Below are 16,625 nucleotides of genomic sequence, written 5' to 3'. Positions count from 1 at the left end.
GTCAATGCCTTCTTTGCGTTAGCCCTGGCGGCGATGTTGCTGCACAAGCAGGCCACTGCCTCCCCACAAATAGACGGTTGTGGAGCAGCCACCGAGATACGAGAGTGCACAACGTTTTGAGAGAGAGAAGACATTCATTCTATGTACCAACTGAAGCTGATGAGGATAGAGAAATTTACTGAAGAAGCTGCCGCTCAACAAGTCAAGCTTCACAAGCACACGTCCAAAATTGTTTTGGTTAAATTCTGACAGTCTTTATCCGCGAGTCTTAGATGCTGACGAGAGCCCAACTTTTAGTGTCAGCAAAATACGAGTACCATCGGGACATGCATACCGGCTATGTATCCGGCGGTTATCCACGTATTTTGTTGACCTTATTCCAACATTCTGGGCTCACTCCAGTGTATACATGATCAACTGGTTATGCACTTGAAAAGCAAAGGCTGTCGAAAATAAATTAGCCGTAAAAAGCATTTTTCTGGGATCGATCGAAACAGACAGTTTCTTCCTACGCTCCGTTCCTTAAAAATCAAAGTAATTGAGTTATTTTCTCAGAATTCGCGAGAATCTTGTTCATTCTTGGACAACTCCTTCGAGTCCTTCGGTCAAAAGATCAATTCTCTTTATGGTTCCGGCTGAAATTCTCCCTCAGATGCATGCCGATTAGTTAACCACGCTGCTCGAAAGTGTTGCACCCAGTTCGGTTGGGAGCTGAGGCTGTGTGCATACCGCGGGGTATTTTAGGAGGGAGGTAACGATATCGCCTCGGATTAAACGATTCTTGAAACCTAATAACAACAGAAATCTTCGAATCTGAAAATAGTTCCTATGCTGGATGTATCAGCTCCTGCCTGAACACAATCAAAGTTCCAAGAACGTGATACTGTGCTAGAAGCAAAACCACGTGATGTTGGTCCCAGCAAGCGAAGTAGCCTCATCCCACTCTCCAGCGACTTAGACCGCTCCGTGGGTTTACATGCACAAGAGAGATCACACACGGCATGGATAAAACCAGTCCATCTCCGATCAGGAAGAAGAAGAAGACACTGAACGCGTGAGGAAGATCATCGCCCATCTAGGTTTCCTGACTGATGATCATCGGCACAGCTGCCAGCGATGCAGGAGTCGCAAGATCAAATGCAGCGGCCACCATCCGTGTCAGCACTGCTTATCTCAAAGGAGAGATTGTGTCTTCGACGAGATACAAAAGAAGGTCATTGTGACAGCGCAGTCGGTGGTCCCGGATTACTCATGTTAGGGGTACTGAGACATTGCACAGATATCTCCAGGAACTTCAGAGCCGTGTGTCTGGAGTTACCGATCCAGCTGCACCACAATCCTCACCACGACTGGGGGTGGCAACTCCTGGTAGGTCTCCACCAAACGAAAATGAAGAGCTCAGGCCAAGGTGGTTGAGGACAGAGTCGGGTATTCCGAGTAGACAGACTCGTCATGTTTCACGAAGCGAACCATCAAACCCTGGCACCTTTTCCAGGCGCATCACTCTGGATGACGAAAACAATCATTTGGATGGTTTGACTAGTATCATAGTTCGTATTATCGTGTCCAGTCTGGTGTCTTATGGCTGATCCTTCGTAGGGCGGCCGCTGCGATGTTTTGATCAGTGATCACAACTCCCCAGATGCGATTGGAGACGAATATCGTGGGTGTCCTTCGACCTTGAATGATGATCTTCACAGCCTTACTTACTTACTGTAAAGGGCGACTTGGCCATAGTTCCTCTTGGTCCTTCAGTCGGCGCATCAGAAGCTTCATCAGCGATGCTGTTGCAGGGCCAGGACTTCACGATGCCATTCCAATACCGGACGGTATATACGGAGTTCCATTCAAGCAGCCGGCTCTCAATCTATCTGGTATTGAATTACCAGCTGAAGAATATGCCGAGTACCTGACCAATACTCTCCATTTCACGTTGGGCCCGATGTACTATTTGTTTGACAAGGAGCCTTTTCTTGTTTCCCTCCACCAATTTTACCGAGATCAACATTCGCAATCAACTCTTTGGCAGATCAAGATGCTACTAGTGTTTGCATTTGGGACCTCAATTCTAGCTCGCGAGGCTGGCAAGGCAGGGCCAGCTGGTGCAGCTTATTTTGGTCTCGCAGTTGAGGCTTTGCCAGATCCCCATCGATTGCGCCAAGACCCAATCGAGTCCATCGAAGTACTTTGTATGTTGGCCTTGTTCATGCAGGCGATGGATATGAGACGGGCTGCTTACGATCATGTATGTTCTCAAATGCTGTCTAGTGAATATGATGATCACTGATAGGAAAACGAGGCCGGACAAGCTCTGCGAATCTGTCTGACCCAAGGGCTCAATCGACGGTTCGACGCACAGCGCATCACTAAGCACGAATTCGAGCATCGTACGAAACTCTGGTGGACAGTTTATGTAATAGAAAGGAAACTGTCGAGTCTCGTTGGAGTCCCACCTGCGTTGCATGATGAGGATATTGCGCTTTCCATGCCAAGCATCGACCCTTCTCAGAGACCCGGTCTCACGATGGCCTTTCACATTGAGATATCCTCGCAGTTAGGCCAAATACTAAATGGTTTGTGGAAATTCTGCTTCTCTGCTCATTACATTGGGACTGATTCCTACATAGTGGTTTATGGTCTCGGGCATCAACGTCAACTTGGCGCGAAGTTTATCTCTGCGGTTCAATCTATTTTGAGGCGTCTTGCTGACACTTCGATCATGCTTAATACCGATATGCGAATCGAGCTCCAGCAACCACCGAATACGCTTTCCAGGATGGCAGCAAGTTTGCACCTCCTTCAACATCAGGTTCGAGACCCACGAGTATCCTACCATGAACTTAGCTTACATACTTAGTGTACCATTCTTACCATCCGCCCCGTTCTTTTTTTCCTCTTGGAAACAAAGCTTGCTAGTAGACGTACACCTCTAAAGCTTTCAGATGCCGTCATTGGTCTACTCAGAGTATGCGTTGAATCGGCCTTACAAGTTTTGAAGACGGTGGAGGGGTTGCGAGCCCATAATCTTGTCGGTCAGTTTTCCAAGCTGAGTGAGATCTTGGGGCTGACTGCTTGCAGATTTATTTCTCCCATTCGATCTCGAATCTATGTTTGCCAGCGCGTTTGTACTGATACTCGTCGATATAATAACACCCGCAGCCACCGAACAGTGGGATCTCCGCAAGACATTCAACCTCATGGATGAGATGACTATGCGAGGGATAATCATTGCTGGCCCATACAAGAAAGATCTTCAGGAACTAGATGAACTTCGGCAGAAAGTTAGGTCATATCACGAAGCTGAGGCTGAGACTCTATCAGAGCCAAATCCGGTCAATGGGCAAGCATCAGTGCCAAGCCCTGTTCTGGAGGTTGGAGAGGACATGATCTGGTCTTGGATGAACACGGAAGAAACCCATTTAGGTGTCTTGCATCCAGACACAATACAATCTGCCATCGACGGATTGAATTTTGATTTCTTGGATGACCCATCAGGACTCGATCTCGGAGGGAGTGAGTGGATGTGGAATGGTGGTCTCCCAGCAAACTCGATTACGCCGGACCTCAATTAACAAACTGACTGTTCGTCTGCTATTTGATCAAGACATCCAAGCAGAAGTACGACCACGGAGCCGCCGATTCCCATAGCTACTGCTGAAGCGCTCGAGAATGCACGAGGGTAAATGGGGCTGCTGCCAAGACAGTCAACATTTGTCCAATTGGGCTTGTATCACCACACCTCGCCAAGTCAAAGCCTAAGCCCAGCTGAAATGTCAATCCAATTTATGCAGCCACAATCGCACATGTCTAAAGAGGCTACAGCAATTCGTCAAATTCCTTTCAGCTCCGACATGAAACAGCATTCCCCAGCAGTTCTCAGCCCTACGAATAAGTGAGGGGTAGCTGGCGTGCATATATTGGGCAGTCCCCTTTCTCCACCCAAATCCTCCATCTGGGATTTCGTTAAGATCAACTACATCAATACAACAATCACAAACGATGCATTTCCTAGCGAAAGCTACAGTGGTCCTGTCTCTCACCACTCAGGTCCTGTGCTGGGGAGATGTCGGACATCGAACTGTAGGCTACCTAGCAAAGAAATACTTGACCGACTCCGCAAATCAGCTGTTTGAGAAAATTCTTGAGAATCCCAATGGCTGGGATTTTTCTGATGCAGCAACTTGGGCGGATACCGTGAAGCGTAGCCGTCCATATACGTCATCATGGCATTTCGTTGGTACGCCTCTCCCCTCCTCAAGTCACAAAACGAGACTGATTCACCATCAAATACAGACGCAAGAGACTCCCCTCCCACTCTGTGTGGTCTTCACTACCCAGACGATTGCTCGGCCCAGGGCACAAATGGGTGCATCATCACAGCTATTAACAACCAAACCTCACTGTTCCTATCACCTGATTCATCGAAAATCGTAGTCAAAGAGGCTCTCATGTATCTCATGCATTTCATCGGCGACCTCCACCAACCACTACACGTCGAAGACAAAGCCCGTGGCGGCAACGAGATCAAGCCTGTCCAATTCGGCACGTCACATACGCAGAACCTGCACAGTGTATGGGACACCGCCATCCCACACAAGATGCGCGGTCTGAGCGGGACGTTGAGCGATGTTGAAGAGCGAACTGCTGCAGTTGAATGGGCTGATGAATTGTTTGAGACGAATGCTGCAAGAGGTGTAACTGTGGAGAGTGAATGTAGTGATGTGGCGATTCCTGATAAATGTGCGCTGGAGTGGGCAAATAAGAGTAATGAATGGATCTGTAAGTATGTGTTGAAGAAGTCAGAGGAGTGGTTAGAGAAGAGGGGGAATGATCTTGCGAAGGGGTATTATGAGGGTGCGAAACCGATTGTTGATGAGTTGATTGGGTTGGCCGGTGCAAGGTTGGGGGCTTGGATGAATGCTATGGCTGCTGTGGTGTTGGAGAGAGAAGACGGGGAATGGGAGAAGACGCTATTGGGTGAGGGACGGGTGGACCTGTAGACGGACTTTACGGTATGAAGACTCGATTTGGGTGAGCTGTTCGATATTTTCCACTATCCTAGGCTTATATCTGGGAATCTGATCCGAATGGCGGAAACCCACTCATAATCCGATCATCATACGAGTCTACAATAGTTTTACTCTCTAAAAACAAGCAATGCCTAAGTGTCGTTCTCAGAAAGCTTGGATTGATGAACAGAATATTTTACAGACACGTGATCACAGAACGCAATTAGGTCAGCGGGATCGTGTTCCGCACTCAAGTCGATACATACCTGGACTCCAAAAACAATGCGCTGTTGAAAAATAAGGCGCAAAATCCTCCATATCCCTATCGAGTAGTCAGGTTCGGTCATATTCTCTCTCATTCCCAGGACTGGCGGCGGTGTGACTTGCATGTCGTCTTCAGTGGACTTGACTCGCCGCCAAAGTCACAAGACGACCCTGAAATATATTCAAGCCATGTCAACAAAGGGTCGGTGTAGGTCCAATATGCTGGGTCGGATGAAAAATGTATCCGCGTTACCAAACTATCAAGCAAGAGCTTCAAGTACAGCCACATCCAGCCCTTTCGTGCTCAGGTCAAGACACGCGGACTTCAAAGCAATCGAAGCAAGTCGGCCCACTTTCGACCCCTCGCTTCCAATCAAAACAACACAATCACCATCACCAAACTGGAAATACGGGCAGGCATCACCCCAGAGCCTACCTACCACGTCAATCAATTCGCCAGCAGTCAATTTCCCGTCAAGAACCCCAACACACATCTCCATCGACCCCTCAGCCCAACCCATGATATCCAACTATCAACTCCTCATCTCCGCAATCCCCCGCCCAATAAGCCTCATCAGCACCATCTCCTCAACCGGATCCAGAAATCTCGCTCCATTCTCCTACTTCCAAATCGTCGACCACGACCCTCCAACCTTCATAGTCGGCTTCTCCGCTCGGACGTCTCGTCTCAAGGATACCAGACGGAATTTGCTTGAGACAGGAGAATGCGTGATTAATCTCGTGAGCGAGAATATAATCCATGCTGCAAACGCAACGTCGCTGGATGTGCCGTATGGGGTTTCAGAGTGGGAATTGTCGGGTTTGATACCTGCTAAGGGTGGAACTGTGGAGCCGGAGAGGGCTGAAGAGGCGGCGTTTAGTGTTGAGGGGAAGTTGTTGGAGATGAAGGAGTTGGATTATCATGGGAGGGCTGGGAGAGGGGAAGCGCTGGGTGGGCTGGCGATTATTGAGGGGACGAGGTTTTGGGTTAGGCAGGAGGCGATGGGTCAGGATGGGGAGGTTGAGCTGGAGAGGTTGAGGCCGCTTGTGCAGTTGGGTGGGATAAGTTATGGGAGGATGGCGGAGACGTTTGAACTTCCTAGAGGGAGGCTGGATCAGGAGCTGGAGAAAGAGAATGGGTTGCGAGAAATCCTAGAAAGAAGAATAGAGTAGATCATCATGTGTTACAACTAGACAGCACACACAAGAATGTAATTATAAAGCGAATTCTCTTTCAGAAATAGTTGCACGGCGGGCGAGTTGACAAGAGCTTTCTGGACGTCATGATAGCAGAAAAGAGTTCCCTGCAATAATTTTGTTGTCGAACAGTATTCATCTACTGGTATACCTTAAATTTTTCTGCAATATATGTACAGCCCTAAAACTGATATTATTTCTATTGCTCTGTAAACGAAACGACAGCTTCTCGGCAAGTATGCATATGGGGGCTCTACCTGAGCTACTCAGCGTCATGATGACCCCGCCAGCCACTCTGACAGTGTATTCGATAGTTGAACAGCTGTTGAATAACGTCGCTTTATAAGATCTCAATAACTGACGATTTAATACTTAAAAGCGAACTGCTATTTATTTATTTTATGACACAATGAACAAACTTCACAAGTCTCACCGCCCGCTCGTAACTGGTGGGTCGTCAGATGAAGAGGAACTTTGTGTCGGGGGGAATGTCTAATCAGTATCAGCTTGGTTGTGCTTAAAGGTCAAGAAATCAACTCTTTTTCGTTCATTCCACGTGCTCAAGGAGTCAAATCCTCAAATCATCCTAAAGCTTCCCTTGACTCGCCTCCAAATCTCCTTCCGAAACCTTACAACCCACCCTCCAGTCCTACTAACCGCATCGCCATTCTCCTTAACTCTCCTCAGCAAGAACTGCAAACACTCCTGCGTACTCCCCCAAGCCAAGCACTTAAAAGCCCTCGGTCTCAGCTTCTCATCCATCTCAATTCTCTTCTCACTTCCCCCTTTCTCTCCACCTTGTTGACAAAGCTGCAACAATCCACAGCTAACCTCATCTGCCATACCCTGCAACTGTCCATACTCCAATTTGATCGTGGGCTGGCCTTGCTCGATCAAAGACTTCTGGATCGCGTAGGCGTTCTTGATACTCGTTTCGTTGTGACTCGCGAGCATGAGTGCGACTTCTGGGTATGGCTTCTTCTCATCTAGACCTGGGTACTGTCGCTTCAGGAGATTCTCCACAATGCCATTATACGCATTATGAGTTTGCTCGATAGTATCATGGATCAACTCCCTCTTCTCAGTAGCGATATACGCTCCTCTCACAAGCTTGATTCCCATGGTCCAGCCTTCGTCTTGGGCGAGCTTCAGGTACTTGAGGATGTTGTTTGGCGTGGATTTCAGGTAGGCTTGAAAGGTGTTGTACATGAAAGCTTGGTTGTTGCGGTTGAATTTTCGCATGAGGAGGAGTGTCCAGTCGTCGATTGTGGGCTGGAGGTCTTGTTGTTCGGCGTCGATCCAGACGCGGATGTTTTTGGCTTTGGCGGCGTGGCAGAGTGAGAGCATCTCCGTCCACATTTGGGGTGGGGGTGGTTGTTTGTTGGCGAGAGCTGAGAGGGTGGGTGCTCCTGCGCCTGAGAACCTGATATGCTGTTAGCTTCTATCATTTGCAGTACTCGGCTGGGTATAAATGTTTGTTGGTAAAGGAAGAACTTACTTCACAGCCATGAAGTCCTCCGGCCCTATCATTTCCATTGTCTTCTCATAGCCTTCCTTCCACCTCCTCACATCCGTCTCTTCGTTCCCTACATCTCCCTCATCAGCAGCGAACTCCTTCGCATACCCCAAAATGACACCTTGGAACCCAACCTGCTTCATCTGAGCAACTGTATTCTTGACAGCTGCTTCACAATCTCCTGCGACGAAGTGCTCGTAGATGATCTTCCGGACGAGGAGGCCGATGATGGGGTTCTTGTCGGGGTTGAGGAAGCGGGATGGTGAGTGAGCTATTATGTTGAGGAGGGGCAAAGAGAGTTTGAGGAGGCGAGATGAAGAGAGGATGGAGGTTATGAGGTAAGACCGTAGAAGGAGAGGTGTGGGCATGAGCGAAAGGGGAGGAAGTGTTTTGGCTGTGATAGACTGCCGTGATGTGGTTGGCATCGACAATGTGCTTGCCGTCGTCGTTACAGAGTGCGATTGTGAGTATCTTCGACATCGCGGCAACGCAATCCGAGTTGATATTGAGGATGTGTTCATCAGAGTTCTCATGCTTGATTTCTTCATGTTTGATATCGACAAGAGTAAGTGAGGGCAAAGAAGAACGAAATGTCAAGCTCTTTGTTCAGAGACCTCAAGTTTCTAAAGTAAGTTGTCCAAGTCCAGATACCCCATCATCCATCCCATCGTCAAGATATCCCGTAGCGGATCTCCTGCCCCGCACTAGAGTGCTTGTTGTCACTCAGATAGCAGATGGAGGGTACCTGCTTGTCCTATCAACGCCACATTCGCCTTATCGTGCATATGCACGACACCTAACAGACAGGTCACAATGCTTCAGATCGAGCTTTATGCCGTATATATGCAGGTGGATATTATCCGGTGCGATGGTGGAGGCAAATCGGATTGTGTTGTCGTGGTGCGGGATCAGATCCCGCGTCATGGTGGATGAGATACCTCCGGATTCGGGAGTGTTGATATGGAGCTTGTGACTTCGCTTCAATGTTGAACGAGTTGGATGGGTAACTTAGTAATTCTCGCCCATTTTTGCTATCGTACTCGCACGTACACAAATATTGTCTTGATTCATGTTGTCAGACGTTGTATTCCATTGTTGACAATCGTCAAAAGTGGGGTGGAATGACGTTTGGGCGACGGTCAGCTTCATAACTCAAAAATCATGACCCCCAAATCCCTCCTGACGGAGGTCTCTGCGCAATGAAGCATATACGCAACTCTTTCAGTCTTTGAAAGCTCTTCCCATTCTTTTTGACTCGGTATCTCTACACAGCCATCGCAGTGAGCTGAGGTGAGGTGGCCTTGACACAAGCTTCTTTGTCCTGATGTTCCGTCTGTCAAGCGAGCCAATGAGACTGTTAGAAATATGGGGATTGTAGGCGTAGACTCAGTACTATAGGCCGTACTACTGAGTACGCTACCCCTTTATATAGGAGATTCTCTCTCTCTGTAGTAGCTCCTTATACAACTGTAATTCTGTTATAGTAGCAATTCCAATCGATCGTAAAAGACCTTAAAACTTTATTTTTATTAAGATCTCTACTTTATTAACTCTTAGTATATCTACTACTACACTACGATATTATCCTAATTAAAAGTACTAATTCCCTACGTCGCTAGAGCCTTAAAAGGTAAAACTCTACTAGAGTTCGATAACTTCTTTAAATAAGAGCTTAAGACTAAATAAGAGCTAGCTAAAGCTAGTGTTCTTTATTACGTTCTTACTAAAGTTAGTATACTAAATAGTATTAATTAGTAGAATACTTACGCTAAGAAAAAGAAGGAAGCTTTTAAAATAGTTATTAACTTAATCTCTAAGCTTCTCTTTCCTAAGTATAGAGATATTATTAAACTAAATAACACTAAGCCTCTCTAGGAAGCTATTTACGCTAATAAAGGCAAAGTAGTTCAAGGGAGTCTTACTTTTACTAATATAAGAGATAATTTCTTTAAGATAAAGTTTATCCTAGGGGAGGAAACACTTCAGAACTACGTTATAAAGCTCTTACTCTTTAAAGTAAAGCTTAGTAGTAATAGTAAACCTCTTACTAATAAAGATATACGTCTTAAGCTATTATAATTATTACTAGCGTCCGGAGCTTAGATTACTATAGCGCTTACCTTAGAATCGTAAGACCTAGATCTCAGAGATACTATATAAAAGCTTAATGAATATCAAATTTAATAAAGGGAATAGCTTCGACTTATAGCTACTAGTAACGCTACGAACTACGCGAATAGAGGCTATAATAGAAGGAGAAGTAATAAAGATAGTAGAAACTAAAGGGGTAGAAGCTACTCACGTGAGAGAGGTAATATATATAAGAATAAGAGAGGATAGGAAAGATAGAATAATAATAGCAGAGGTAGTAGCTAATAGAGACGTAGAGAGCGCGTAGAAAAGAGAGGAAATCGCCTTAAATTAAGCTGAAATTAGTATACTTAGTATAAAAGCTATAGCTACTAGTATATAAACTACACGGAAGCTAAGAATACTTACACAAGAGATAGCACTAATAAAGTAAAGGAAATTAAAGATAATAATACTTATCCTATGTTCCCTTTAGAAGAGATTTACTACGCTAAAGACATAGAATATACTTTATTAATAATCTTTATTATAAAATCTATCTAGAAAATCGACTCTAGTGCTACTCGCTACTTTAGTAGAGTTCTAGCTAAGTTTAAGTAACTTAAGCGCTAGCGTAACACTAAATACATTAAAACAGCGACTAATTCGTACTCGATAGCTAAAGGTTATAGAGATATTACTATTAATAGGTTAACCCTTAAAGACGTGTAGTATATACCTAACTTCGGAGCTATAAAGCTAGTATTAATATATTAACTCTTAGATAAAGGAATTAATACAGAACTAACTAAGATATTAGTAAATAGATACCGGAATAGTGAACTAGCTTTTACAGGCATAAGAAATAGAGGTTTATATATTTTAGATATAAATCCTTAATATTAAGTTATATATAATATAATTCTATTAGACTTAAAGCTACTAAAGGAACGAATAGAGAGTTAGCTTAGCACAGAGGAAACAAAGGTAGATCTACTCTATAGGCGTTTAAGCTATATAAATTACGCCTATTTAAAGAAACTAGTTACTTACAGTAGTTATAAAATAAGACCGATTTCTATTCCGGAGCTAAAGGGAGAGAGGTATTATAAGGCTTACTTTATAAGCTATATAAAAAAGCACTTTAATAAGAAGTCAGATAGTAGAACTAATATACCTATTTATTAACTACACGCTAATATCTCTAGTATCTTACTACGCTTAATTCGTAGCTATAAATACTTCCTTTTAGTAGTAGATAATACTACAAGGACGTATTAAGTAGATCTCTTAGTTAATAAGTCTATATTAACTATTCAACTAGTTATTCGGAAATTAAAGCTATAGCTTAAAACTTAAGGGCAAAGCAAATTCTATATAATTATCTACTAGAGGACTAATAATAGTAAGGGAGAGTTCGGTCCTAAGTTTATTAACTAGCTGTAAGAGAGTGGAATCGTTCCTAAACCCTCTCCTCTATATAAACACTCTCTGAATAGAGTTATAAAGCGATAGATATATAAACTAGCTAAGATTATATACTTAATCCTCTATAACGCGAAGATACCTGAGAATATATAATACTACACTATTAAGTAAGTAGTAAAGCTAAAGAACAAACGCCTAACTACTGCTTTACTATATAAAACAGCTACTAGACTCACTTTAATCGAAGCGTATAAAGGATAGCCTATAAACCTCTCTAAAATAAGAGTATTTAGCTCTATAGCGTACCCTTTATATCCACTAGGGCTATATTAAGGTAAAATAAAGTAAAAGATAATTCCGGGGTATTTCGTATTAGTAGGTATAGCTAATACCTTAACCTATAGGCTCCTAAACGTAGAAACCTTTAAGGAACTAGAAACAGCTAACTACAGCTTTAATAAGTATATAATATACTTTATATACACTAGTAATAAGGAAACTATACTAAAAGGCAGTAATAAGGCAGTAGAAAGACCTCTGCTACTAGCTACCGGTCTAGTACTTACTAAGAGGCTAGCTAAAAGTACTAAAAGCTTAGAAAAACCTCTAAGAGAGAGGCTAGCTATAGAAGCTGAAAGACCTCTAGGAGAAAGGCTAGCTATAGAAGCTGAAAATCCTTTAAGGGGAAGGTTAGCTATAGAAAATATAGTAAGAGATACTAAGAGAGTATCTAATTAACGCCTCCCTAAATAGACTTAACTAGTAAATATATCTAATAATACTCTACTATTAAGATATAGTAGGAAATAGCGTAGAAAATAATACTTCAAGTAAGCTACTTAAGTGATAACTACGAAGCTATACTCTTAGTAAATCCTTAATAAGGCACTAACTTATTAAATAGCGCTAATTATATTAGAGGGTGAACCTATACGACCTCTTAAGGTTATAACTATTATAGAGGCTCTAAAGGAGAATCTAGTAGAATAGAAGGCCGCTATTCTTAAGGAATTATAAGCTATATAAAGCGCTGGAACCTATAGAGTATACTTTAGTAAGCCTCCCTCTAGCTCGAAACTAATATCTTTAAGACTAGTTCTACATAATAAAATTAACTCTGATAGCTCTATAGTATAGCGAAAGGCTAAGCTTATAGTAAGAGGCTTTAAGTAAAAACACGGCCTTAATTACTTCGATACCTTCACGAGTGTTATACGCTATTCCACCTTATAAGTACTACTTACTATTATAGCTAAAAGAGACCTAGAGATTAAGTATATTAATATTAATACTACCTTCTTAAACATGTACTTAAAAGAAGATATATATATAACGATTCCGAATAATAAGATACCGGAGATATAGAATAAGCTTTACTTAGAGCTAAATAGAAGGAAAGATATATATCTAAAGCTCTTACGCTCTTTCTATAGCTTAAAATAAGGACCTAGGGAATAGTAGCTCCTTATTAAAGATAAGATAGAAAAGCTAGGTCTAGAAGCGTTAGAGACTAACCCTAATCTCTTTATCTTTAAGAATAGAGCGTACGTATTAGTCTTTATTAATAATATACTAATTATAAGTAACCCTGCTAACTGCGAATATCTTAAGAAATAGCTCTTAAAGACCTGGAAAAGAAAAGACCTTAGAGCTATTAATACGTTTATAAGCCTATAAGTTAAGAAGGATAAGAAGAATAAGCCTCTGCGGATTTATTAAATAGCCTATATATAAAAGCTACTAGAAAGGTTTAGAATAGCTACAGCTAGAGGTAATACCTTACCTATAGCCGCTGGAATAGTACTAAGGAAGTTAGCTAAAGATAAAAGTATTATACTAGCCTCCCCTAAAGAGATCTTACTATTTCAGTAGATTATCAGCTCTCTAATATACCTCTCGAACCTTATATAACCTGATATTACCTATATAATAGGCTAGCTAGCGCGGCATATATTAAATCCCCTTAAATCTCACCTCTAAGACACGAAACCTCTCCTCTAATATCTACGACGTATAAAAAGTAATAGAATAATATTTAGAATCGGAATAAAATACAAGGGAAAGCTAAATAATAATATATTCGATATTTAGACTAATACTACATAAGAGACAGAATACAATAGGAAATCGTTCTAAGGATAGATAGCAAAGTTCTATAGGGATTTAATCTCTTAGGCTACTAATAAGTAAAGGTCTATAGCTCTCTCTAGCTTAGATTCTAAGATAATAGCTACTAGTAATAGCTCCAGAGAAGTAGCCTAGTTACTTAAGCTATAGAAAGACCTCGATATAAAGCTATCCCGAATTCCTATACTATATCTTAATAACACTAGAGCTAAATCTCTCTTAAAAGAACGGAAATTCTATCTAAAAGTAAAGTATATTAATATCCGCTAGTTCTATATTCGAGATAATATAGTTTTATATAATAAGTTAGTAGTAAAACACGTTCTAGGTAATAATAATATAGCAGATACTCTTACGAAAGCTTTACCTTCAGAATCGTTTAAATAATACAAGATATATATAGAGTTACCTAGTAATAACTAATTCTCTGATAACAACTCTAAGATTAACAATAGTTAGCTAATGAATAGTAGACCTATATAAATTAAAGCTATTTCTAGTAGTAAAACCTATAAAAATAGAATATTCTTCACGGAAAATCAGTCCTTTAATAAATATCTTCCTTAATAATAATATATAACTACAAATCAAGTAAAACATGATATATAACCACTATACCTAATAGTTAAAACAAATCTTATTCCGCGGTTAAAAGAAGAAGGAAAAGAAATAGAACTAGAAGAGGATAACCTTTATATACCCTAGAGGCTAGAGAGAAGGCTAGTAAGGAATATCTTAGTAGCTATAAAAGGAAGGTGCGAGGTAGCTATAAAGAAAGATAAATAAGAGTAGTAAGAGTAGGATATTATTAATAAGGGAGCGATTTAAGTGTACTCTTATACTATTTTATATACCTTAATACTATAAAGTTACTAAACTCCTAGGAAAACAGGAGACGTAGGCACTATATATATACTAGTATATTACAGGAGTTAATAAGGCATAATTAAGGCTCCTTATATAATACAAGTTATCAGCGATACTTCGGCGATACTCTAGTATCACTTCAGGAATATTCAGCGCTATGCTACTTTGGAAGGCTCTATTTACTACAGATATAGAGAATAGGGAGGGGCTGTTAGAAATATGGAGATTATAGGCGTAGACTCAGTACTATAGGCCGTACTACTAAGTACGCTACCCCTTTATATAGGAGATTCTCTCTCTCTATAGTAGCTCCTTATGCAACTGCAATTCTGTTAGAGACAGCCAGATTAGAGAAGTCTCATACGACAACATTTGGTCGTAAGCTCCCTCCACGTCTACTTCACCTTGAAAACACCTACCCGTTCTCAAAACGCGGTTTGATTATTTACTCTCGAAGGGTAAGCAAATTACGAATGGCGGCAATACAAAGTTTGAACAAAACGTGATATAAGGTTACCACAAGTACCAATATCGGAAATGCCGAAGTGTAAGAGAGCCTACATTAAGGTACTTCAAACACATGAATCATGCTGAAATCATACTGAGATCCAAAGAATCTTTCAAATCTACATTGCTCCATCAGAACCCAAATATGGCAGCCGCAAAATCCACCATCGTGCTTATCACTGGTGCAAACCAAGGTATTGGCTTCGAGATCGCTAGGAAACTCGGCAAAGAGTACCCTTCCTCTCACGCTTGATGGGAAGCCGAAACTCCCAACGTGGACAAGATGCCGCAGCAAAGCTCCAAGCAGAAAATCTGTCAGTTGAAGCGCTAACCATCGACGTGACAAGTGATGATTCTATCACTGCTGCCTCAGCTATTGTGGCATCCAAGTTCGGACGTCTAGATGTCCTGATCAACAATGCTGGAATCGCCAATGACAAGGAGTTCGAGTCGGGAGAAACTTCCTACAGAGATACGATGCTGAAGGCGTACAACACCAATGTCTTCGGCGCTTTCCAGTGTTTGGAGACATTTAGGCCTCTTCTTGAGAAGAGCGAGAACCCTCGAGTTGTGTTCATGACCAGCTCGCTGGGATCATTTGGGACTGGGTTTGAGCAAGGGAATTACCCGATCTATCGCAGTACGAAGACGGCGATGAATATGCTGGTGTGGAATTATGCGAAAAGGTATGAAGACAAAGGGTTCAAAATCAACCTTTGCTGTCCGGGACTTGTGGCGACGAATTTGACGGCATATGGACCGCTTGATGGACCGGAGATTGGCGCCATCAACGCCGTGAGGTTGGCGACGCTGGAGAAGGATGGTGAGAATGGGACATATTCGTCTAAAGAGGGTCCAGTGCCGTGGTAATCCGCTGTTGTTATGAGGCTTCTCTGAAGTCATGAATATTCCTGGTTTAACTGGAGACACTGAGGAGATCAACGGTCATAACATCGGCAGCACACATCATGTTGACTTGGGAGAAATGACTTTTCGCAGAATTTGAGATGTTTAGTAAGCGCGTAAAATCCTCCTTGAGACTGATAAAGAGTGTTATTTCGAACTGAGAAAGAAATACGAAGAGACAACTCATAAGCTTCCGATCCCCTGATGACTATGAAACTACCACTCCTTTCTCCAGTGTTGACATTGGAACTGCTTCTTCCGCGATTCACCAAACCAAATCTCGCCTCATAACTCTGCTTTCGCCGAATCCCTTCCTTGTTCTGGGCTTGATATCTGAACTTAGACTGGTAGACCATTGAGGTTGAACAGCTCCACCCCATCAGCCTTATCCCCAAACTGGATATTGATGAGTCCTATTGGGGCCCCAAAGGTACTCCGCTTTCCGACTCCAGTTACCTGCTGGATACTGATTTTGTGGTTACGAAGTGCTGAGTAGACCGTATTCGCACCGAAGGCACCCCACTTCAGCTCGTGGTTGGACTGAGCGGCTTGGTGAAAGGCATTCTTACACAGGTCCATCAGGTCATATCGAATCAGTTGTGCTACATCGCTGGTGATGAAGGTAGCGGCGAAATTGAGGAATCGCTTATCATGAACCAAGTACTGTAGAACGAACTTTCGTCCTACTTTAGTTAGTGCCTTAAGGCCTCAAGTTAGACACTACGTTAGCGATA

At 42.6% G+C, this 16,625-nt stretch overlaps 5 protein-coding genes across 5 annotated transcripts; 4 read left to right on the top strand and 1 right to left on the bottom strand.

Annotated features, from left to right (window-relative positions):
• Window positions 1-1,001: 1,001 nt before the first annotated feature.
• On the top strand, window positions 1,002-3,572 carry ONS95_012857 (uncharacterized protein; the record flags this gene model as incomplete). Its single annotated transcript, XM_058506475.1, has 9 exons — window positions 1,002-1,054; window positions 1,108-1,230; window positions 1,280-1,550; window positions 1,600-1,663; window positions 1,722-2,245; window positions 2,300-2,573; window positions 2,628-2,809; window positions 2,858-3,032; window positions 3,079-3,572. 9 exons carry the CDS (start codon window positions 1,002-1,004, stop codon window positions 3,570-3,572), a joined length of 2,160 nt encoding a protein of 719 aa, XP_058357203.1.
• Window positions 3,573-3,999: 427 nt separating this feature from the next.
• On the top strand, window positions 4,000-5,000 carry ONS95_012856 (uncharacterized protein; the record flags this gene model as incomplete). Its single annotated transcript, XM_058506474.1, has 2 exons — window positions 4,000-4,237; window positions 4,294-5,000. 2 exons carry the CDS (start codon window positions 4,000-4,002, stop codon window positions 4,998-5,000), a joined length of 945 nt encoding a protein of 314 aa, XP_058357202.1.
• Window positions 5,001-5,396: 396 nt separating this feature from the next.
• On the top strand, window positions 5,397-6,446 carry ONS95_012855 (uncharacterized protein; the record flags this gene model as incomplete). The annotated part of the gene is made up of 1 exon (XM_058506473.1): window positions 5,397-6,446. One exon carries the CDS (start codon window positions 5,397-5,399, stop codon window positions 6,444-6,446), a length of 1,050 nt encoding a protein of 349 aa, XP_058357201.1.
• A 452-nt stretch (window positions 6,447-6,898) lies between these two features.
• On the bottom strand, window positions 6,899-9,255 carry PUT1_2 (proline dehydrogenase). The gene is made up of 2 exons (XM_058506472.1): window positions 7,969-9,255; window positions 6,899-7,893 (listed from the first exon to the last, which is right to left on the bottom strand). The coding sequence occupies exons 1-2, from the start codon at window positions 8,532-8,534 to the stop codon at window positions 7,047-7,049; spliced, it is 1,413 nt and encodes a 470-aa protein (XP_058357200.1). The 5' UTR covers window positions 8,535-9,255; the 3' UTR covers window positions 6,899-7,046.
• Window positions 9,256-15,237: 5,982 nt separating this feature from the next.
• ONS95_012853 (uncharacterized protein) lies at window positions 15,238-15,855 on the top strand (the record flags this gene model as incomplete). Its single annotated transcript, XM_058506471.1, has 1 exon — window positions 15,238-15,855. One exon carries the CDS (start codon window positions 15,238-15,240, stop codon window positions 15,853-15,855), a length of 618 nt encoding a protein of 205 aa, XP_058357199.1.
• Between the last annotated feature and the right edge of the window lie 770 nt (window positions 15,856-16,625).

Source organism: Cadophora gregata (genome assembly GCF_030347475.1).
Source record: "Cadophora gregata isolate MNR1 chromosome Unknown scaffold_7, whole genome shotgun sequence".
Classification (NCBI taxonomy): domain Eukaryota; kingdom Fungi; phylum Ascomycota; class Leotiomycetes; order Helotiales; family Ploettnerulaceae; genus Cadophora; species Cadophora gregata.
This window is presented reverse-complemented; position numbering and strand designations above follow the sequence as displayed.